General features: G+C 36.2%; 1 protein-coding gene across 7 annotated transcripts in view; it reads left to right on the forward strand.

Annotated features, from left to right (window-relative positions):
• The window catches only part of KIF27 (kinesin family member 27), an 82,904-nt gene that overhangs the window by 22,934 nt on the left and 34,981 nt on the right, over positions 1-24,989 (forward strand). For 6 of the 7 annotated variants that reach the window (XM_009189028.4, XM_009189025.4, XM_009189026.4 and 3 more), the window contains exons 5-11: positions 1,675-1,818; positions 9,992-10,198; positions 12,356-12,525; positions 13,020-13,123; positions 15,003-15,158; positions 18,113-18,318; positions 21,527-21,724. In XM_009189028.4, the coding sequence (XP_009187292.2) occupies positions 1,675-1,818; positions 9,992-10,198; positions 12,356-12,525; positions 13,020-13,123; positions 15,003-15,158; positions 18,113-18,318; positions 21,527-21,724 (1,185 nt within the window). The remainder of the gene's footprint in view (positions 1-1,674; positions 1,819-9,991; positions 10,199-12,355; positions 12,526-13,019; positions 13,124-15,002; positions 15,159-18,112; positions 18,319-21,526; positions 21,725-24,989) is intronic. The other variant, XM_009189024.4, reaches the window with a different exon arrangement.

A 24,989-nucleotide genomic window follows, 5' to 3' on the forward strand; every position in this document is an offset into this window, starting at 1 on the left:
GTTACATCCCAGGGGTTACTGTGAAGGCAGCTTGGTAAACTCAGCTGCTTAGGGGGATTGCTGGGCAAGGTGACCAGCAGGTCTGTGCGACAAGCAAGGATATCCTTTTCTCAATCCCTGTTATCCTTGAGCCTATTAGGCAAGCAGGTCAGTACATATTTTAAAAATTCTTAGCCAAGGTAAGATCGTGGGCCGTCTGGCAGATGGAGTAACAGCTGGATTGTTGCTAGGGAAGTTAAGTGTCATTTTGAAGTTACCATCTTATTTTTAGAAGCTGCCAGATAGTGTTGCAACCTTGATTTTTCACCATGAGTCAATGTTTGGAACATTCTACCTGCTCATAAGTATCTCTTAAAGTATCTCTTAAGGGACTTTATTGCCCTTTTTATTCCAAATTTTGAACACAGAAAAAAATACATGAACACAAATACATTGAACAGATAAATGCTCTTTTTTTTTTTTTTGGAGACAGAGTTTCGCTGTTGTTGCCAGGAAAGCCACATTTCATTGTGGCTTTAGTTTGCATTTCCCTGATGACTAGTGAGGTTGAGCATTTTTTTCATATATTTTTGGCTATTTGGATATCCTCCTTTGTGAAGTACTCATTCAAGTCTCTTGCTTGTTTTTCTATTGAGTTACCTGTCTTCTAGATTGATTTGTAGAAGTTTGTTGTATATTCTGGGTGTGAGTGCTTTGTCACTTATATGATTGCAAATAATTTTTCTGTGGCTTGCCTTTTACTCTCAGATACATACATATATCACAGTTTCTTTATCCACTCGTTGATTGATGGGCATTTGGGTTGGTTCCACAATTTTGCAATTGTGAATTGTGCTGCTATAAACATGCGTGTACAAGTATCTTTTTTGTATAATGACTTCTGTTCTTCTGGGTAGATACCCAGTAGTGGGATTGCTGGACCAAATGGTAGTTCTACTTTTAGTTTTTCAAGGAATCTCCACACTGTTTTTCATAGTGGCTGTACTAGTTTACATTCCCACTAGCAGTGTAGAAGTGTTCCCTGATCACCGCATCTATGCCAACATCTTATTTAGTGAGATTTTTTAAATGCCAAGCCAACATGTGGAATGAGGCACTTGACAAATAATTTTCTGTTTATTTAATTTAAAAACTACTTTATTGTTTACATATCCCAAGTGTTCTTAAAAATAGGCAAATTTATTAGAAACCAAGAAGTAAAACTGTTTAATCATTTTTCGACATCTTCAGAATATATCTCTTCATGACGAAAGTGTACAAAATCAGCAAATCTTCTTCATTCAAATGCCCAAATGTATTCTTATAACCCTATATGTCAATTTGGGAAATGTGAGCTCTTTGAGTGGTCCACATTAAAATCTCGTAGTAGTTCTAGCAAACTGTAAAAATCTTAGTGAAGGTACTCTAGAACCAAAACAACTAGTTTTTATATACAGGAAGGAAAAATCAGGAAAATCTTCTGTCTTCACGGTAATGAATTCCTATGTTATAGCAATGATAGGTTCTCTCAACTCTGCCTTCCTTAGAAAGAAATCAGAAAAAGTTGAAAATGAAAAAAAAAAAAATTCATGAGACGTCATCAAGCTATAATCTAATCACCATTTTGTGTTATCATATGAGGTTTCTTGATTATTTTCAGTGGTGAATGTCACTTGTGCCTTCTTTCGCCACTAGTGTGCGCTTGCTGCTGATGAAGTAGTATTTAATCAGAAGGAACTGGAGGTGAAGGAACTGAAGAATCAAGTGCAGATGATGGTACAGGAAAACAAAGGGCATGCGGTATCTTTGAAAGAAGCGCAAAAAGTGAATAGATTGCAGGTAGAGTTTCTTAATGCATCTAACTCTGTATAGTTTCTTGAAATAGTACCTAATTAAACACAGTAGCATTTTAAATGATAAATGGGAACTTAAAAAGAGGATGTTCATTTGAAGAGTTCTGAACATAGGCACCTGAAAGAATTATTAGTTTTTCCCTTAAATCTGCTTAAATGGAAACATTTTTATTGTTAGCTTGACTTGGTTTTAGAAATATAAAGATAATACCCAGGAAATTAATTTATAAATCATATCATGGTTATTTTTTCCATACTTTTCCTTCCTGTTGTTTGCCAAGGTATTAGGAAATGCAATATTGTTAGGAGTTGGAAGGTAAATACATAATTTAAACTTTGAAATGTATTAAATTATCCTCTTACACCTCGTGAGTGATTTGCTTTTTAACTTTGGTTAAACATCTTTCAAATTTTCTATCTTAACTTTCCTATTATATTAACATGGATATGTCTACAGTATAACATAGCATGCCTCTAAATATTGTACTCCCTGGCTGTGACTTCTCCCATCACCCCAAATAGTTAATATCATTTAAAGCCTTTAGCTTCCTATCAGGGAATAACTAATGCCCAGAGAAATAATCTAATCTAGCACACATCAGATTTTGATTTTCACGTTGTTTGATTTTTGTTTTCCTTTTTAACCCTTCTAGTTGTATTTTGTTGTTGTTTGTTGTTGTTGTTTTGAGACAGGATCTCATTCTGTTGCTCAGGCTTGTGTGCACTGGCACAATCACAGCTCACTGCAGCCTCGACCTCCCAGGCTGAAGTGATCCTTCCACCTCAGCCTCCTAAGTAGCTGCAACCACAGGTGCATGCCACCATGTCCAGCTAATTTTCTGATTTTTTTGTGGAGATGGGGTCTCACTGTGTTGCTCAAGCTGGTCTCGAACTCCTGGGCTCAGTGATCGTACGTACCACCTCAGCTTTCCAAAGTGCTGAGATTGATTGCAGGCATGAGTCACCATGCCTGGCCCTAATTGTATAATAATTTAAAAATATAAAACTAAAGTATATACAAAACAATACGTATTAATCAGTGATTTATCACAAAGAGAACAGCTGGGTAACCACCACCAGGTCAAGAAATTGCTAACTGCCAGCGCCTCAAAATTCTTAGTGCCTCTTCCTCAAAGACAACCACTCTCTTGACTTACATGGTAATCATTTCTTTGCTTTTCTTATGGTTTTACTATCTAAATATGTATCCTTTAACACTCCAGTTTAGGTTTTGGAATTTTTATTAATTTATTCAGTATAGCTTATTCAGTATCTGGCTGCTTTGTTGAATATTATTATGATTCATCCACTTTTTAATTGTAATATTTTTTCTGTAAATTCTAATATTTTATCTGTAATGTGTGGCTGTGGTTTGTTTAGTTTTATAGCTACATAGGATTTTATTGTATGACTATACCACAATTTATTTTCTGTTCTACTGTTTGATGGACATTTGTGGTTTTCTGTGAAATTTTCTTGTGAATTTTCAGTGTCTCTCAGTGCACATGCACATACATTTCTTGGAGATTTGTGCCTAGGAGTTGAATTGCTAGGCCATAGGATAGGTGTATCTTCAACTTTTGTAGGTGATACCAGATTGTTTTCCATTTTACACTCCCACCCAGCACTATGTGAGCATTCCCACTGTTCCATATGCTTCTCAACATTTGTTATTAATTTTTAAATCTCAGCCAATCTGGTAGGTATGTAGTATTTTATTGTGGCTTTAGTTTGCATTTCCCTGATGACTAGTGAGGTTGAGCATTTTATTCATATATTTTTGGCTATTTGGATATCCTCTTTTGTGAAGTACTCATTCAAGTCTCTTGCTTGTTTTTCTACTGAGTTACCTGTCTTCTAGATTAATTTGTAGAAGTTTGTTGTATATTCTGGGTATGAGTGCTTTGTCACTTATATGATTGCAAATAATTTTTCTGTGACTTGCCTTTTACTCTCAGTGGTATCTTTGATGAAGAGTTCTTGTTGTAATCAAATTCGTCAATCTTTTTCTTTATGGTTAATGATATTTGTTCTCTATTTGATAAGTTTTTCCTTTCCCCAATTGTCTCCTCTGAGGATACTTTCTGTATTATCTTCCAGAAGCTTTATTGTTTTGCCTTCCACATTTAGCTGTATAGTCCCCCAGGAATTGATTTCTGTGTGTGGAATAAAGTAAAGATCAAATTTCATTTTTTAAACATATAGATACTCATTTGTCCTAGCATCATTTATTGGAAACCATCTTTTTGCAACTGTTTTGAGTGCTCTCTTTATTATAAATCATGGTCCATTTGTGCATGAATCTCTTGTCTATTTCTTGGCCTTTTATTCTGTTGGTTGATTTGTATATCCTTGAGCCAAGATCACATTTCTTATTTATTGTAGGTTTATAATAAGTCTAGATATTTTGTAGATCAAGGCCTTCTGCTGTTCTCCTTCCCTCCCCACTCCCCAGATGTCTTGGTTGTTCCATATAAATTTTATTTGAATTTTTAAATTTTTTAAATAACTACTTTATTGAGATATAATTCACATACTATAGAATTCAGCCCTTCAAATATACAATTCAGTGATTTTTTAATGTATTTACAGAGTTGTCTAACCATCACACCGTCTAATTTTAGAATATTTTTATCACCCAAAATGAAAATATTGTATCCATTAGCAGTCACTACTCATTTTCCTCCTTTCCTCAGCCCCTGGCAAAAGCCACTTTACTTTCTACTTCTATGGATTTGCCTATTCTAAACATTTCATATAACTGGAATCATACAGTAAGTGGCCTTTGTGTGTGACTTCTTTCACTTAGATGAAAATGCTATTTTCATTTATTTATTTTTCATGGTCAAATAATAATTTTGTATGTTTCTGGGATACAGTGTAATGTTTCGATGTATGTATACATTACGGAAAGATTCAATCAAGTTGGTTAACATTAATTAATTAACATTGAATTACATTTATATATCTGTTTAGAATTAATGAACATGTTTTGATTGAGTCTCCTAATCCATAAGCATGGTATAGTTCTCTATTTACTTAGATTTCCTTTGGTTTTTCTCAGTAATGGCCTACATTTTTTTGTGCAGAAATATTGCAAATAATTTATAGATTTCTTTGTAGGTACTTGATTTTTTTTCTGTCACTATAAATAGAATCTTTAAAAAATTTTATTTTTCAAATTCCCTAATTGTTGGTATGTGGAACTGTACTAATTTTTAGATATTAATACCTTATATATCCAGCAACCTGACTAAACTCAGTTTTTGATCAGGAGTGCCTACAGTTACCATCAGGTGGGGAACCTTCAAAATTCCCAAGATAAATGGAAAGGATCCAAACATTTTGGAAGTAATTTCTTTTTTTTTTTTTTGAGACGGAATCTCACTGTATCACCTAGGATGGAGTGCAGTGGCACAGTCTCCGCTCACTACAACCTCTGCCTCCCGGACTCAAGCGATTCTCCTGTTTCAGTTTCCTGCGTAGCTGGGATTACAGGCACCTGCCACAACGCCTGGCTATAAACTTGCTTTTTTTTTTTTTTTTTTTTTGAGACAGAGTTCTACTCTGTCACCCAGGCTGGAGTGCAGTGGCATGATCTCGGCTCACTGCAACCTCTGCCTCCTGGGTTCAAGTGCTTCTCCTGCCTCAGCCTCCCGAGTAGCTGGGATTACAGGCATGCACCACCATGCCCAGCTAATTTTTTTGTATTTTTAGTAGAGACAGGGTTTCAACCATGTCAGTCAGTCTGGTCTCGACTGACCTCAAATGATCTACCTACCTTGGCCTCCCAAAGTGCTGGGATTACAGGCGTTAGCCACCGCACCCGGCCTATACTCGCTTTTTAATCCTAAATCTGTAAATTCTTTTGGATTTTCATTTATAATTATGTCATCTGCAAATAATAAAAGTTTCATTTCTTCCTTTATAATCTTTTCACCTTCTGTATCTTTTTCTTCTTCTGTATCTTCTATATTGTATACTTTAAATAGTTGGTTTCTATAGTATGTGAATTTTGTCTCAATAAAGTTGTTATAAAAATACCTTCTTGTATTTGCTGGGATCTCCAATGCAGTGTTGAATACAAGTGGTGATAGAAGGCATCCTTGTCTTGGCCGGGCCCCATGGCTCACGCCTGTAATCCCAGCACTTTGGGAGGCTGAGGTGGGTGGATCATGAGGTCAGGAGTCGAGACCATCCTGGCTAACAGGGTGAAAACCCATCTCTACTAAAAAATACAAAAAAAATTAGCCGGGCGTGGTGGCGGGCACCTGTAGTCCCAGCTGCTCGGGAGGCTGAGGCAGGAGAATGGCGTGAACCCAGGAGGCGGAGCTTGCAGTGAGCTGAGATTGCGCCACTGCACTCTAGCCTGGGCCACAGAGCAAGACTCCGTCTAAAAAAAAAAAAAGGCACCCTTGTCTTGTTTCCAATGATAGAGGAAAAGCTCAGGCTTTCACTCTGAAGTATTATATTTTCTATAGGTATTTTTAATTTACCGTTTCCCAAACTAAGGAAATTACTGAGAATTTTTATTATGAATGGATATTGATTTTTATCAAATGGTTTTTCTTTATCATATGATTTTTCTTCCTTATTCTGCTAATATGGTGAATTACACTGATTGATCTGATTTTTAACCAATCTTTTATTCCTGGAATAAACCCTTTTTGTTGTTGATATTGTGATGTACTGTTGTATTGGAGGTTCCCCAAAACCACCCTCACATTGGATGATGTACTAGGAGAACTCAATATATATTCATTCTCCTGGCTAGGATTTATTACAGTGAAAAAATGCAGAGCAAGATCAGCAAAGGAAAAAGACACATGGAACAAAGTCTGGAGGAAACCAGGCACAAACTTCTAAGACTTGTCTCTCAGCAGAGTCACAGAGGATGTGCTTAATCCGCCAGCAATGAGTGGTGACAACACCTATAAAATGTTATCTGCCAGGGAAACTAAGTAGACTTGGTGCCTATGGGTTATATTGAGGATGGATGGGTCGTGAAGGCACCCTTTGCCTAGCATGAACCAAAGTCCCAGACTACCTGAAGGAAAGCAGGAGTACAGCATAAACCACATTGATTGTGCAAATAGTTGAGCACAGTGAGTCAGTATTACCAGAGCGTTTAGGAACACTCCCAAAATCCAAGTTCTCAGACATCTGACAACCTCATAGCAGGTCTTCTAAAAGATAGCAGTCGGGTCTGCTATGTTAACTCTTCTGTACGATTGACCTAGATTTTGTTTGCTAGTGTGATGTTTATATTTGTCAGTGAGCTTGTCCTATATTTTTCTTTCTCATAATATTCTTGTCAGATATTATAATAAGTTATGCTGGCCTCATAATATGGATTATTTAATGTCCCCCTATACCTGGAAGGGTGTGTGAAAAATTGGTATTATTTCTTTCTTAAATGTTTGGTTGAATTAGCCTGTGAGGCATTTGGGACTTGAAATTTTCTTTGGGGGTATGTTTTATGAATTAAATCATATTAGTATTTTCTTTTCCTCCAGTTTTGATAAGGTTTATTTTTCTAGGAATTTGACCATTGTATCTAATTTTCGAATGTATTGGCATAAGTTTAGGATAGTCTTTTATTCGTTAATGTCTTTAGCTGTGTAGTCACATGTCCCCTTTTTCATTCCTGATTATTTGTGCCTTCTCTCACTTTTTTTTCTTGCAGTTTCACTAGTAAAATTACCAATTCATTAGTCTCTTCAAGAGACAATTTTTGGCTTTGTTAATCCTCACTAGTGTATGTTTGTTTATTATTTCATTTGTTTGTTCACTATTTCACTAATTTCTGCCCTTTATTATTTAATTTCTTCTACTTTTGGGGTAACCTTCTGCTATCTTTTTAACATCTTTAGATGAATATTTAGTATATTAATTTTTAGCTTCTCTTCTTTGATATATGCATTTAACATTATATATTTCTTTTTATTTATTTTTTTTTTTTGAGACGGAGTCTTGCTCTGTCGCCCAGGCTGGAGTGCAGTGGCCGGATCTCAGCTCGCTGCAAGCTCCGCCTCCCGGGTTCATGCCGTTCTCCTGCCTCAGCCTCCCGAGTAGCTGGGACTACAGACACCCGCCACTGCGCCTGGCTAATTTTTGTGTTTTTTAGTAGAGACAGGGTTTCATCGTGTTAGCCAGGATGGTCTCGATCTCCTGACCTTGTGATCCGCCCGTCTCAGCCTCCCAAAGTGCTGGGATTACAGGCTTGAGTCACCGCGCCCGGCCTAACATTGTATATTTCTAAGTTCATCTTGACTTGCCCTCCACATTGAGCTCAAAATGTTTCCTAATTTTCATTGTGACTTTTTGTTTTTTGACTTGTGAATAACCTAGTTATTTTATTTATAGGACATAGGGGATTTATTTTTGTTTTATCAATTTTTATTGCATTGTGATCAGATAACATACTATCTCTGATTTCACAGTGGCACGATCATGAGTCATTGCAGCCGCAACCTCCTGAGCTCAAGCAATCCCACTTCAGCCTCCTGAGTAGCTGGGACCACAGGTGCATACCACAATGCCCTGCTAATTTTTGTATTTTTTGTAGACAAGGGGTTCTTCACCATGTCATCCAGGCTGCTCTCAAACTCTCGGGCTCAAGTGATCTACTGGCCTTGGCCTCCCAACATGCTGGGATTACAGGTGTGAACCACTGTGCCCAGCCCTAGTATAATTTTGGATTTGTCTTATTTCTTCATGAAGTGCTGATAGTTTTTGCATTATAAATATTGAAGCTGTGTTATTAAGTGCATACAAATGTAGAATTGTTATACCATCCTGGTGAATTGCTCTTTTAATCCTTTTTACCTCTTCTTATCTCTTCCAATGAGTTTTGCCTTAAAGTCCACCCTGACATTACTACAGCTACACCAGCTTTCTTTTGATTAATATTTACATGGTATCTCTTTTTCTATATTATTTTTAATCTTTCTGTGTCTATTTTAGATATGTTTCTTGTAAGCACCATATGGTTAGATAATTTTAAAATCCTTTCTGATAGTCTTTATCTTTTAATTTCATTATTTAATTCATTTATTAATTTAACATAATTATTGTTTTGGTAAAAATCCACCATTGTGCCTTTTATTTATCCTTCCTCCTCTGTGTTCCTTTTTCCCTCTTTTGAATCGTTGGTTATTTTTTCCTTTTCTGTTGTTTTCTCCACTTAGAAGTTATAGTTTTACTCTTTTTTTTAGTGGTTATCCTAGAGAGTATACCGTGTACTCTAATATTAATTGGTACTTTTATCCTTTTCCCAGACAATGTAAGAACTCCATTGAATCTTTTCCAATTTATATGCCATTGATGTTGTATATTTCAATTATCTGAATATATGATTTTTAAGTAAGGTTGCATTTTTATTGCTTAGCATTTATACAATGAAAATGTAAGGGTTTTTTTTTCCTATTTAAATATTGTAGTGCATGTGAAGTATTAAGATGAATGACTGTTTCTTATTTACATAAATTTGTGCTTATAAAACAAAGATTGACATTAGAGCTTTCTGGATTTGATACACTTCAAAAATTTTCTTTAGAGGATACACAAAACTAAACTACATACACACACAAACACACACACACACATCACATTCCTGATATACAATTTGTTCTGCCTTTGATTTCCAATTTCTTCTTCCTCTCAGGACTGTCAGTTGGCTATCTTCTGTCTCTGTGCTTTTGGCTTCCTTTTTCACTGAGGCTTTCACTTCCTGCGCTTGTTACCTTCTTCTGCCTCCTTTGCTGCAAACTCTGCTGTCTACAATTCTTTCTTCAATTTTTCAACTTTTTTGTTTCTTTTTACTTCTTGGATTTCACTCAGAAAGTCCATGCTTTAATAAAAATAGCTAATCAAAGTGCTTCAGGTTGGCAAAGCAACCAGTCACAGTGGATGGGGAGTTATCTTTGAGTATTTAACTTGTTTGGCTGTGTTTGTTGCTCCTTACTATTAAAAAGGTTTTACCACTTAGAACAATGTTAATTACTTGTGAACACCAGAAGGCTAGTCTCTGGATAAATGAGAATTGACTGTATTATTAAAATAGTTGTGATTTTGATCAATGTAAAATTCATTTTTAATCATAATGTAAATGTACTGAAGTGCTGTATTTTAAAAATTTTCATCTCTTTTCTACAAAGAATGAAAAAATAATAGAACAACAACTTCTTGTGGATCAACTGAGTGAAGAACTAACAAAACTTAACCTGTCAGTGACTTCTTCAGCTAAAGAAAATTGTGGAGATGGGCCAGATGCCAGGATCCCTGAAAAGAGACCATATACTGTACCATTTGATACTCGTTTGGGGCATTATATTTATATCCCATCAAGACAAGATTCCAGGAAGGTAAAGTCCAAACATTAATCTTTTTCTTATTTTGAGATTAAAAAAATTTTAGCTATAATATCACAGTGTATTTGTACAGTCTCAGCAGATTTTTTTTTTTGTTAGGTTTTATGGAATTTTGCGTATACCTTTTCTTTTAAGCATACTTCTTTCTAATAAAAAAACTAATAAACAAGAGAATACATAGTTACATTTGGAGGGAATAGTTGGATGGAGATAATGTCTATACCTCATCAATGTCAAAAAGGTATCCTTTGCCATGATATCTTCAGACATGACCAAGTTTAATATCTACATGCATTTATTTCTTCCTTTAACCACACAAAATTGAGATGTTAGAGGGTATTTATTTCAACTTATTTGGTCTGTCATTATTTTTGAAATAATATTTATATGTTACTCAGTCTTACCAAGTAGACATAATCAAGACAGTATAAATATCAATATGAATTTTAGTTTGTGTGGTTGGTAAATATATACACACACAGTTTTAAGAATTATTAAGGAGTCTCTATTATGGAAAAGACTTAATTAGCAGATTCATAAGTTTTGGTTTAGCAGGTTCATGAATTCTGCTTTCTATTTTCTCATTTTATGAAGGGAAATGATTTGTTTACGTGAGATCCTTCTGGTTGTTACAGTCAGAGGGATAAGAAATGAAAGGCAAGTGATATATGAGCAGTGCCATGGACTTTGCATCAGGCAACCTTGGGTGGTATGAATACTATAATAGCAGCCTTGGGTGGTGTGAATACTATAATAGCAGCCTTGGGTGGTATGAATACTATAATAGCAGCCTTGGGTGGTGTGAATACTATAATAGCAGCCTTGGGTGGTATGAATACTATAATAGCTCTGGACATTTGGTTTTCTTTGTAAAAAGAAATTTTAAAAGGAAATTACAATCCCAGAGAATGAAGTTTCTGAACAAAAGATTTTATTATTTGCTCCTTAAATAATTCCCACACTCTCAGAAGAGAAAACTAGATGCCTGCCAGTTATGGGATAAAATAGCCATGTCTAGTATGTTGTACTCGTTAGATCAGTACTTGTTGAGTTGGTTCTTCCTTAAATTTTCCCCTCCCTCATTTCCCATTGGGAGGCCACCTGAAAAACTTTACCCCTGTCTATCATGATGCCGATGTGACAGATGATCTAATTAGGTGACTGACAGCAGAAGCACAAAAATCAGATATAAGATGATTTTCAGAATCAGGTAGGATTTTTTAGGAAAGAATACATGACGGGGGCCTGTAGTCAAGTGATTGAATCCTAAACACCGTGTGATACTCATATTCCACTATATGTTACAATTTAACAGCTTATAATAATTTATATTGATAAATGGACTGTCTTCTCTAAGATTTTATTGCCTTTTGTGAGAAGTCATCTCGAGGTTTGGTTACAGAGGTAATGAAAAGGAAATATTTTGTAATAGAAACCAGAACAAAGGTATAAAGGCAATTTCTAATTTGTTGTTGTTGTTTTCCAAGGTCATTTTTTTTTTTTTTTTTTGAGAATTTAAAGTGCATTTCCAATAGAAGAATGTTATACTATAGAAAATTCCCAGGCTAGCCATACAATTTTATTTGTCCTATGACATATATTAAATATTTTTCCTAGAGCCTTAATTCAGCTATATCTAACCACCATATATAAAGAATAAGTATATACATTGTGGTATTCAAATTAGGAATATTGCCCTGGCAGAGGGAGTGGAGATGGCTCTGGGTTTCTTCCTGTGGCGGGATTTGGATTGGAGCACCACAGTTCTCCAGGTGTTCTGAACTGGGAAGATGGGGAAGTGGGCACATTTGTGCCCACAGACGTGCCCACAGACGTGCTGTGTTTAAGAGCTGGAATGTTTTCCATGCGTGCTTTTCGTTTCATTTTTGAATACTATTTTCCATAAGTGAAGATAGAAGAGTTGTCCAGAAGAGGAGGAGCTGTGTATACTCTGAAAGAAGTATTTGTCTGTGAGGCACAAAGTATCGTTAAATTAATTTTGACTTTTGTTTGAGGGGAGCATTTTCCAGTGATTGGCTATTTTAAGAGTGCCAACCTAATAACTCCTTTAACAGCATTGAGAATAATAGGATAAAATTAGACTTTTAAAATATCACTTTTTTGTTGTTGGGTGGGGGAATCACTCGGAAGGTCCACACAAGTCCGCCTGTGTACTCTCTGGATCGAATATTTGCTGGGTTTCGAACACGAAGTCAGATGCTGTTGGGTCACATAGAAGAACAAGATGAGGTCCTCCACTGCCAATTTTCTGATAACAGTGATGATGAAGAATCGGAAGGCCAAGAGAAATCTGGAACTAGGTATGTTAAATATACACTGATTTAATAAATATTTATAATTATATGCTGCAATAAATATAGAAGTGTAGGTTTTTTCCATTGGAGTATATCTTTTTTGTTTAATATAAGAGTAGGTAACTTTTGCTAAATGTACTATCATCTAATGTGTTATGAAAATAGTATTTGAACACAAATCATCAGTCTTATAACTGAAAAATAATTTTGCTTTTAGAGCTTTTATAATAATTAGATTCTAATTTTCAGAGGGAATTTTTTTTTTTTTTTTTTTTGGATTTCCTTATTCTGCTGCCACGGTGGCAACAAACATGACTTTTCTACTGATTCAACATGGGTGGGGGGGCATCCTTTTATTTTAAGCAATATTAGTGACATTCTGTTTTTAAATGTAATTAATAATTTTTTAACATTACTGTCACTTTCTGGGGAAACTAATTTGAGGGCAGATTAGAAAACGCTAACAAATGAGTTAACTTTCTGATTTTTTTTTTTTTTAGATGTAGAAGTCGTTCATGGATTCAGAAGCCAGACTCTGTTTGTTCCCTTGTTGAACTGAATGATACTCAGGATGAAACACAAAAGTCAAATTTGGAGAATGAAGGTACATAGATTTTTTTAAATAATGTAGACCTAATGGTTATAGGACACTTATCTTTTTCCTCAGTTGATAGTTTCTAAGAAACATCCAGGAATTCTCAAAGACCAGAACTTGGTACAAATGCTTTTCTGGTTGGTAGAACTTCTTTTATGTTCTCTGTTTTACCTCTTTTACTCCTTAATAAAAAAGATTTTCTATCAATTAATTATGGCTAGAGATATAGGCTTACTCCCTCAGAATAAGGATTTTTATATTCAGACTTCAATTGATACGCTTTGTATTCCTAATGATGTTAAAGTACAGTATAAGTAATTGTACTAGGTGTCTACTCCTTCACTGGGACTTGTGCCTAACATCAATTATGTATTTGGCATTAGAGCCCAATTAGTGTACTGGGTGCTGGTAATGTTTTAGTACACAACTGCTAAGAATTTTTATGCATCAATAACAACATCAAAAACGTTTACGAGCCACATGTAGTAGCTTATGCCTATAATCCCAGTGCTTTGAGAGGCTGAAACGGGAGAATTGCTTAAGGCCGGGAGTTTGAGGCCAGCCTGAGCAACATAGTGAGATCGTCTCTCTACAGAAAATTAGCTGAGCGTGGTGGTGCGTACCTACTCAGGAGGGAGGCTGAGGTGGGAGAATCGCTTGAGCCCAGGAGTTCGAGGCTATTGTGAGCCGAGATCACACCGCTGCACTCTAGTCTAGGCAACAGAGCAAGACCCTACCTCAAAAAAAAAAAAAAAATCACCTATAGTTTTCACAACTTTTTTTTTTTTTTTAGATGGAGTCTCTCTCTGTCACCCAGGCTGGAGTGCAGTGGTGTGGTGTCGGCTCACTGCAGCCTCCACCTCCCAGGTTCAAGCAATTCTCCTGCCTCAGCCTCCCAAGTAGCTGGGACTACAGGTGTGTGCCGCCACACCCAGTTAATTTTTGTGTTTTTAGTAGAGATGGGGTTTCACTGTGTTGGCCAGGCTGGTCTCAAACTTCTGACCTTGTGATCTGCATACCTTGACCTCCCAAAGTGCTGGGATTACAGGCATGAGCCACTGTGCCCAGCCGGTAGTAGTAGATTTTATTAACTCATCTCTCTTGGTCAATGTGTGATTGACCCACAAAAAATAAGGGAATCGGGAATATAAATAACGTAAGTGCTACACTTTGAAAATGTAGAGCATCTCTTTAAGAACCTACACGTGGCTTTATGAGCCAAAAATTTAAGTATAACTAAAATAAATATAAAAATGTGGAAATAATAAAGGTAAATGCTACTCAAGCAGCCATGCTTGAGCTGTTTGTTACTGCTCTGCAACCAGGAAAAAAACTTAAGTTGGAATGTAAATGAGCTTACACTAGTTTCTTCCTTGAGAAAGTCTGGCTATGAAAAAAATGTCACCTGAACTACAGCAGTATACCTAGTGACATAGTTGATTTACATTCTGGTGCAGGCAGTAACAAACAGTGCTAGACCACACTCTGAGTAGCCTGGTATATAGTCTGCATTCTCCAATTACAATAAAAGTAGAAGTTGATAGGAAACAAATTCACCCCTCTATCCATCTGGAAATTTTACACCTGTCTCAAATAACTCATGTGAAAGGCAATGAGAAACTGTGCGTCTGAATCTATGGAATATTATGAAAGAATATATATATATATGTATTAATTTGTAAGAAAATAAAAACTCTTACTATAAGCTGTAATGCTAGAGTCCCAATTGCTGTGTATTTTTCCCCTTTTTCCTTCCCTTCTTTTTTGTCTCTTCCACTGCCACCTCTAAATTGCTTTTGTGTCTGCTTTTCTTTTTTTAACTCTACTTCTGTTGAATATTTTACCAGCAGATAGTTTTATTTCTGTGTTTTTTTTTTTTTTTTTTAAGATTTAAAGATTGATTATCTCCAGGAGAGTCAAGAATTGAATTTGCAAAAATTAAAGAATTCAGAACGCATACTTACTGAAGCTAAACAAAAAATGAGAGAACTTACAATTAACATCAAGATGAAGGAAGATCTGATTAAAGAATTAATAAAAACAGGTAATAGTATCTTGTGAACCAGCTTATATGGGAAAGAAAACTTCTAAAATTGCTTCTGATGTGTAACAGTTACTTTAGTTTTTGAAGCTCAGATCTATCCACTTAGCTTGGATTGGTGTAAGAAGGTGAGTTTTTAGGCCAATGTGTGGAGGTTAGTTATCAAAAGAATTTTGTTCTTTTGGGATTTCACCTCTGAATTGTTCTAACCAGTGTGAACTCTGCATTGTGCTGAAATTCTGTGGCACTTAATGTGCCAATGACAACATGTTTATTTTTTTGAGACAGGGTCTTGCTCTGTCACCTAGGCTGGAGTGCAGTGGTGCAGTCATGACTCACTGCAGCCTTGACCTCTGGGGCTCAACCAGTCCTCCTACCTCAGCCTCCCAAGTAGCTGGGACTACAGGCATGTGCCACCATGCCCAGTACGCACCAGTAGTTTTTATAAATTTTTTTTGCAGTGTATTAGAATTGATAAAATGTAGTATAGATGTCCTGTTGTTATTAGTTGGCAGAAGCAGCTGCTATTCAAGAGAAGTCTTCAGTGAGAGGGCATTGAAAAGCAAGCACTCACTGACACTTTTGATAGTCACCATCTCTGAGGATTTTTAGGAAAGCTCCAAATTGCCCTTGGTTCTAATGAGCAAGAAAAGGGTCTTCTCTGTGTAAGCTCTGGTATCCTCTATTTTAATGCAACCACGTTGGGTATACCAGGCTACAAAAACATGCTTGTTTAGTGAGATCCATAGTAAGATAACCTTTCTGAAAGAAAGTCGTTGATTCTAGTGGGTAAATATCCTCAACTTCCACAGGCAGTACCCTGATTCTAGATCAGCTCCTAGATACTCCTAAGAGGGGTCAACTGGGGTTTGATCCTGCCTGTGAGGAAGCAGCATGGTCAAACTAATTTAAACATCTGGGTAACTGGAGCTAGAATGATGCATAGCACACATGTCACTAGGATTGAGAAAGGAGAAAGCTTTGGGAAAGTAGCTAAGCAGAGGATGCTTCTTAAAAAATGTCAAAAAAACCCAAAACACAAAAAACTTAATGCCCTTAATGCTGTCTCACTGAAGATTTCTCTTGAATAGCAGCTACTTCTGCCAGCTAAGTAGTTGGCAGTAAGTAATAACAGGACATCTATACTATATTTTATCAAGTCTAATACACTGCAAAAAAATTTTATAAAAACTACAGGTGCGTACTGGGCTTGGTGGCACATGCCTGTAGTTGCAGCTACTTGGGAGGCTGAGGTAGGAGTACTGGTTGAGCCCCAGAGGTCAAGGCTGCAGTGAGTCATGATTGCACCACTGCACTCCAGCCTAGGTGACAGAGCGAGACCCTGTCTCAAAAAAATAAAATAAACATGTTGTAATTGGCACTGTATTTTTTTAGTGGTTCATAAAATATTGGTGTGTTGAACAATTAATGAATAGTCCAAAATGATTTGTTAAAATATAGTAGTTGTATGTATTTTAAAGTTAGTCAAGTAATCGTAAATTAGAGTCAGAGGACAGTTCACAATGCATTTAGTTAAATAACTTTTATCAAAAAATGATGAGTATTTTTGGATAGCAGTATAACCAGCTATATAAATAGTATAATAGGCTGGGTGCAGTGGTTCACACCTGTAATCCCAGCACTTTGGGAGGCCGAGGTGGGCGGATCATTTGAGATCAGGAGTTCGAGACCAGCCTGGCCAACATGGTGAAACCCTGTCTCTACTAAAAATACAAAAATTAGCTGGGCATGGTGGCATGTGCCTATAATCCCAGCTACTTGGGAGACTGAGGCAGGAGAATTGCTGGAAGCCAGGAGGCGGAGGTGGCAGTGAGAGGAGATTGCACCATTGCACTCTAGCCTGGGTGACAGAGCGAGACTCTTTCTAAATATATAGTGTAATTAACTGTCTCTGGTGATTATTCATCCCCTGAGCTTTAGACTCCTATTTTTTACTGCCACGAGTTTGCCAGTCTAATTCAGGGACAGTTGCCTATTCAGAGCAAATCAAAGCCAAGCTTTTAGGGTCACTAGCTGGACTTAGAATAAAAAGAGATATAGAAATATCTATATTCTATTTTTTCTGTTCTATATATTAATAAGAAAAGAATTTAAAAGGAATTAATATTGAATAAGTTGAGGTTAGTGAAAAAGGAGAGTCAGCTTTGGATGAAAAGATTCTTAAGAGATATAACAATCAAATGTATTGTGGACTTTGTTTAGATCCTGATTAAACCAATTGTGAAACACATTTTGAGACAATTGGGAAAGTCTGAATATGGGCTGATTGGTATTAATATTGTTAGTGTGATAATGACTTTTTGGTTATGTCCATATTTTGTATGAATGCTGATTGCAGTATGTATAAGTAAAAGGAATTTAACAAAATGAAGTATGTATAGGTTAGATGAATGACATCTGGGATTGCTTTATAATATATAAGCAAAGTAAAACAAAAGGCATATTTGAAGCAGCTGTGACAAAATCTTGATAACTTTTAAATCTGGATGATGGGGATTCATTTTATTATTTCTTTTGTTATATTTAAAAATTTTCATAGTAATTTAAAAAAGGAATTCAAGGAGACAGATTATTGGTAGCAGGAGGCTGGAGTATACTAAGCAAGAGGACAGTCACTCCAAATATCCTTCTTAACTGAGTTTGATGCCAGCAAGCTCAACTACAAATTCAGAGGACCAGAAATGTCACTCTAAACGCCAAAGATTGAACCAGTGAGACTGGCCACAGATGGAAACAATCATTAAGGAATTAATCATTAAGAGGCCTGATGGCAAGCTGTGTTTGATGGGGGTGGGTGGGGACAACTGGGTTTTTAATGCTATGCCTTAAATAGTATCACTGCCTGGCTGGATTTTAGAGTAGAGTATTTTTATGTTTTTGATGTTTAACTTCTTTTTACATAATTTATACTAATAATTATTATTATTATGGTTAAGGTAACGATGCCAAGTCTGTAAGCAAGCAGTATTCTTTGAAAGTAACAAAGCTAGAGCATGACGCAGAACAGGCAAAAGTCGAACTAACTGAAACACAAAAGCAGCTACAGGAGCTGGAAAACAAAGATCTTTCTGATGTTGCAATGAAGGTAAAATTACAGAAAGAGTTCCGTAAAAAGATGGATGCTGCAAAGCTGAGAGTTCAGGTAATTTAAAAAATGTAATTGAGAAAACTTATTTAAGCTTTCTTGCTTCTGAGGGTTCTTGTACTGAGTTAGGAAAGAAGTGGGATTCAGTTTATACCAGCAAGAGAAACTGGGTGTCAACTTTTCTAGTGTGCTGGTCGATTTACATATTTTACAATCTGGGTAGTATATTTCTTCATTCAAGAAGTATATTCTTTCAATCTTCATATCAAAAAACCACATGGTAAGAAATAAAGATAACCACAAAATAGTGTTTTTTTCCTGAAGGACAAAGGATTAAATAATGGTTAAATAATACAAAAAAACAGCTGGTACATATATGACACTTTGTAGACACTCAACAAATGAGAACTATTTCGAGATATGGTTTTCTGAAACCATAACTGATTGGCTTAAGAAGGGTTAATAACTTTGTGTACTGTGACTCATCCTTAACTTCCTAATGCCTGGTTTTAGCTTTAACTTTAGAAATAGCTACAGTTCTGTGAGAAATATTCCATCACATAGAGATTTTGTGTGAAGAAGCCATTTCCAGGTGCTTTGGAGATAGTCACAGTGCTTTGTTAGTCTGATCATAATGAACTTTCTAGGATGCCTCCTCTATTTCTTTACCTCTCATGATCTACTGCTTTCATGTTATATTTATATTTTTCCATTATAGGTAGAGTTGTAATTAATCTATTCACAGCATTATTATTATTGCTGAACTATGCCACAGTTATTTGCTTTCAACAAAATAGGTGTTTACAATATACCTCTGGTGTGCCTGGTATATTGTAATATACCGGGATATTCTGGTGTGACAGGCCAGAAAAGTCCCTCCTGGGGTTTCTAATGCCACCTCAAACATCTGGATATTTCCACTAAAAGTTGTTACCTAAATAGCTTCTCAAGTCAACATCAAGTTAAAATAATATGACTTGAATGTTTGAACTGCTTAAAGGAGGACATAGGGTGGTTATCTATGTCACACCTTCCATTTTCCTTCAGAATAGTTATTTCCACTTTGGAATTCACTTTTCCATGCTTTGCTTCCGGCTGTATATCCTTTTCTGCTAAGAGTACTGATAAGGAAAGGAAATGAAAGGTGTAGAACTTTACCTCAAAAGAAACATCTGATACAGCAGAGGACAGAAACAAGACATAGTTTTAGAAATTTTGTACCTTTGACATATCCATGCGCTACTCATGGGGATAAGGAGAATGAGGAGGACAGTAATTACCATTTGTTGAGGGCCTATACATACCAAATGGTTTATATGCATTATTTAATCCTTTGAAGTGGGCATTTTTAGTCATTTTACAAATGTGGAAACAAAGGTTTAGAAAGGCAAAATAACTCAGTCAGAGTCCCATAGCGGTGATGACAATACCAGTTTTCAGTACTCTTAACATATCATACTGGCATATATCTCAGCCCACTGCAACTGCCTCCTCCCAGACTCAAATGATCCTCTTGCCTCAGGCTCTCAAATAGCTGGGACTACAGGTGTCCACCATCACGCCCGCAAATTTTTTTATTTTTAGTAGAGACGGGTTTCACCACGTTGGCCAGGCTAGTCTCAAACTCCTGACCTCAAGTGATCTGCCTGTCTCGGCCTCCAAAAGTGCTGGGCTTACAGGTGTGAGTCACCGCACCCAGCCATATCATGCTGTTTTAAAATACTGAAATACTAATATTTTTATTGGTATAAAAAAGTTGTTTCAATTTTTAAAACAACATTTGTAAATTAAGGACTTCAAAAACCTGTGTTTTTAATGGCTTTAGGTATATGTAGAGCATTACATGCTGCATTAATAGTTTAATGCTGACAGATGCACTTTTGAGCAACTATAGAATAAGTGCAAAAGACAATGGCAACAGTACCTCACTCTTAAGACTTTCAGGATTTACACTGATATTTTTGTTATTATGTGAAAAAGACACTAAAATGCTGGTATTATAATTTTTGCTGCAGTATTGTAATTACTGTCAATTGTAAGTGGCAAAGCCAGTGTCCAGATTTAGGTACTGGAACGGCAAAGGCCTGTGGCCTCCAAGCCAGTGGTACCCAAAGTAGTTCATCTGCAGATTGTTCTTCTTCTGCGATGAGATAAATGTCAATCATTGCACAGCTTTCTTGATCAAAAAAGTCTTGCATGAAAACATCAATCGAATCTATTAGTATGCTGAGGGGTGCAAATTGACAACAATGTGAACTAGCACTGGTCAACAGATCACATTTTGAGTAGCACTGCTCTAAGCAGCAATGCCTCTTGGATACTTAGTTTAATTAAAACAAAACTTGCCTATGCTAACACTTTATTGCCAAGATAAAGAAAATAATTAATTGTGGTTTGCATAATTTATGAATGACATCCCTTTACCTTTTTTATACCACCTAATTGGTACTTAGTGCAATGCTAATCACATAATACAAGTCTAATATATGTTTGGTCAGGACTAAATTGTAACACAAGTAGTTTATATTAGTGGTGTGAACACTTTGAAAGTCTAATCTATCTATACGTAATTTTAGTTAGATGAGAAGGAATTTAAGATAAATGTTAAAATAGTAATTATAATGGTTGGTCACTCTCAGGGAAGATGTTATCAGCTCTGATCATCCTAACTCAGGGATTAACGATTTAGGCTATAGCTGTAGCCATAAAAACAACAGCACAGTGGAATGCTATGCAGCCACCCAGAACAAATCTATATGAAAAGACCCCTGAGATAAGTAGGAAAAAAGGGAGACAGTAGTCTATATAGAATATATATGAAGCTATTTGCATGCATATGCATACTTTTTTCCTGGAAGAATATTTAAGAAATTGGTAATTTTGCATTGGGAATCAGGACAGGTAGATTAGGGGTGTATAAGAGTGACTCTTTTAAAATATAAATTCAGTTTTATAATGTTTTAACCATTTTTTAAATTAAAATACTTATTAATAAAAAGCAAATCATCTGTTTCATTTTGTTTGTTGTCCACATCAGGAAGTCTCATCATTCTTTATACTTTTACATATGTGATGAAAATTATGATGGTTTCCCTAATTGCAAAAATGGAAATGTATGAGAGTAAGTGATTGTTTGTGAACCTGTCAAAAATAAATGAAAATCTAGGGAAAATTTCTTCCTTTACCATCAAATGAAAAGATTAAATTTAGTTGAGGAATGTGAGAGATTTAGTTTTTCATTTTGAAATATTCCATATGATCTCAGGTCTTACAGAAGAAGCAACAAGATAGTAAGAAACTGGCATCACTGTCAATCCAAAATGAGAAACGCGCTAATGAACTAGAGCAGAGTGTAGATCACATGAAGTATCAAAAGATACAGCTACAAAGAAAACTTCGAGAAGAAAATGAAAAAAGGAAGCAACTGGATGCAGTAATTAAGCGGGACCAGCAAAAAATCAAAGTAATATTGTCATACATTCCTGCTAAATATAATATGAAATGTTAAACGACTCAGAGCTAACGAAGCCATGGTCTTCATTCAGTTGGCTTGTGAAGTATCTACCCTTGACCTGTCCTTTACTGCTGTCCTTATTCACTTTAAAGCTTTGTTCATCTACATAGTAAAACCTATTTATTGAATTCTGAGTACTGTCTTGAAGGCTTTGACTTCACAAAAGAAGGTACAATGGTAATTTCTCTTAGTAGGATCTTAACTTTAATTGAAGCTGTCAAAAACATACATTTATAAAGCCAACTTTCTAAATAATACATACCGTTTGAATAGGATTTTCTGTTTTCAAAGTGCTTTGATATGCATTGTCTATGTGGCTACATAGAAAAAGCACCAGGTAAAGTGGTACCATTTCATTCACAGTGAGCAGAAAAATGATCAGATCTGTATGCACAGCAGTTCTAGAATAGATTGGGCTGGGGAGGAACTTAGTGGTGTCAGCCTAGGCTTTTGGACCAGGCTATCATGGGTTCAAATCCTAGCTTGCTCAGTAGCTCGCTCAGTTGCTGGCTGAGAGATTTATTGAGAAAGTAAATTTTCTCAAATTTCTCAAAAATTTTACCCTCTCTGTTTATTCTTATCTAAAATGGCCTTAATCCTACTTGTCCCACAGGGCTTTTTTGAAAAAGATGATGATGATCATAGTCACAGACACTTATCTGGCACTATGTGCCAGGCTCTGTTCCGTTGAAATGTTAAGCTGAACCCAAGGCGTGGGACATAATTGGAGATTTCCTAGATATTTTAAAAATTAAGGTTTTATTTTTTTTAGAGCAGTTTTAGGTTCACAGCAAAATTGAAAGGAAGGTACAGAGATACGCCATATACTCCCTGTCCCTGCACATGTTTAGCCTCTCCCATTATCAGTATGCCCCAGATTTCCTAGATTTTCAACAATGGATATAACCTATTTTCCGACCTTAAAAAAAAAAATCATAGAATTCAGTAATGGAAGGGACCTTAAAGAACATTTAAACCAAGTTACTCATTATTTATTATTAATTTTTAAGTTGTGGTAAAATATATATAACATAAATTTTACCATTTTAACTTTTTTTTTTTCTTTTTTTTGAGATGGAGTTTCACTCTTGTTGCCCAGGCTGAAGTGCAATTGTGTGATCTTGGCTCAACGCAACCTCTGCCTCCCAGGTTCAAGTGATTCTCCTGCCTCAGTCTCTTGAGTAGTTGGGATTACAGGCGTGCGCCACCATGCCCGGCTAATTTTGTATTTTTAGTAGAGACGGGGTTTCTCTACCAGTTCAGGCTGGTCTTGAACTCCCGACCTCAGGTGATTCGCCCGCCTCAGCCTCCCAAAGTGCTGGGATTACAGGCGTGAGCCACCATGCCAGGCCCATTTTAACTATTTTTAAGTGTTTAATTCAGTGGCATTAATTACATTCACAATCTTGTGCAACCATCCCCACTATTTATTTCCAAAACATTTTCTTCACCCTAGACAGATACTCTGTAACTATTATGGAATAGCAGCTCCTCATTTTCCCCTTCCCCCAGCCCCTGGTAATCTCTAATCTACTTTCTCTATGAATTTGCTTATTCTAGATACTTCATACAAGTAGAATTATATAATATTTTACCTTCTGTGTCAGGCTCATTTCCCTTAGATAATATTTTCAAGGTTTGTCTACATTGCAGCATGTACAAGAACTTCATTCCCTTTTGTTGCCAAATAATATTCCATTGTATGGATATGCCACAGTTTCTTTATCAATTCTTCCATCAGTGGACACTTGAGTTGTTTCTACCATTTGGTTATTGTGAATAATGTTGCAACGAACACTGGCATACAAGTAAGTCTCTGTTTTCAATTCCTTTGGGTATGTACCTAGGAGTATGTACCTAGGAGTAGAATTTCTGGGTTATATGGTAAATCTGTGCTTAGCTTTTTGAGAAACCACTGTTCTCCAAAGCAGCAGCACCATTTTACATTTCCACCAGCAATGTGTGAATGTTCTAATGTCTCTACACTTTTGTCAATACCTGTTTTCTTTCTTTCTTTTTATTATAGTCATCCAAGTAGGTATGAAGTTGTATCTCATTGTGGTTTTGGTTTGCATTTCCCTAATGACTAATGATGTTGAGCATCTTTTCGTGTGCTTATTGGCTGTTCATATATCTTCTTTGGAGAAATGTCTGTTCAAGTTCTTTGTCCACATTTTAATTTGGTTCTTTGTCTTTGTTGTTGAGTTGTATGAGTTCTTTATATATTCTTGACATTAAATCCTATCAGATACATGATTTCCAAATATTTTTTCCTATTCTGTAGGTTTTCTTTATACTTTGATAATATCCTTTGATATGCAAAAATTTTTAGTTTCGTTGAAGTCCGATTTATCTATTTTTTTTCTTTTGTTGCCTGTGCTTTTTGGTGTCATGTCTAAAAATCCATTGCCTAAATCCAAGGTCAAGAAGATTTACCCCTATGTTTTCTGCTAAGAGTTTTATGGTTTTTGCTTTTACATTTAGGTCATTGGTCCATTTGGGGTCAGTTTTTGTATATGGTGTGAAGTAGTGGTCCAGATTTATTCTTTTGCATGTGGAACTCCAGTTGTACCAGTACCATCTGTTGAAGAGACTGTTCTTTCCTCCACTGAATGGATTTGGCACCCTTATCAAAAATCATTTGGAGGGGGAAATAGAGAAATGCTGATAGGGGAAATGGGGAGATGTTGGTCAAGTGGTGCAAAGTTGCAGTTGTGTAGAATAAATAAGTCTAGAGAGTTAATGTGCAGCATGATGACTATTGTATACTGGAAATTTGCTAAGAGAGTGGATTTCAGGTACTCTTACCCCACACACACACAAATGCTAACTGTGTGAACAGATAAATATGTTAGCTTGACTAATCATTTCACTATGTATATCAAAATATCATGTTGTATACCTTACATATGTACAGTTTTGTTTTTTTGAGACAGGGTCTCTGTCACCCAGGCTGAAGTGCAGTGGCATGATCATAACCCACTGCAGCCTCCAATTCCTGGGCTCAAGTGATCCCCCTGCCTTAGCCTCCTAAGCAGTTGGGACTACAGATGTGCACCACCACACCTGGCTAATTTTTTGTTTTTCTACTTTTTGTAGAGAGTGTCTTGCTGTATTTCCCAGGCTGGTCTTGAACTCCTGGCTTCAAGTGATCCTCCAGTGTTGGCCTCTCAAAGTGTTGGGATTACAGGCCTGAGCCACCATGCTTGGCCCC

The sequence above is a fragment of the Papio anubis genome, chromosome 13 (genome assembly GCF_008728515.1).
Source record: "Papio anubis isolate 15944 chromosome 13, Panubis1.0, whole genome shotgun sequence".
In the NCBI taxonomy this organism is placed as follows: domain Eukaryota; kingdom Metazoa; phylum Chordata; class Mammalia; order Primates; family Cercopithecidae; genus Papio; species Papio anubis.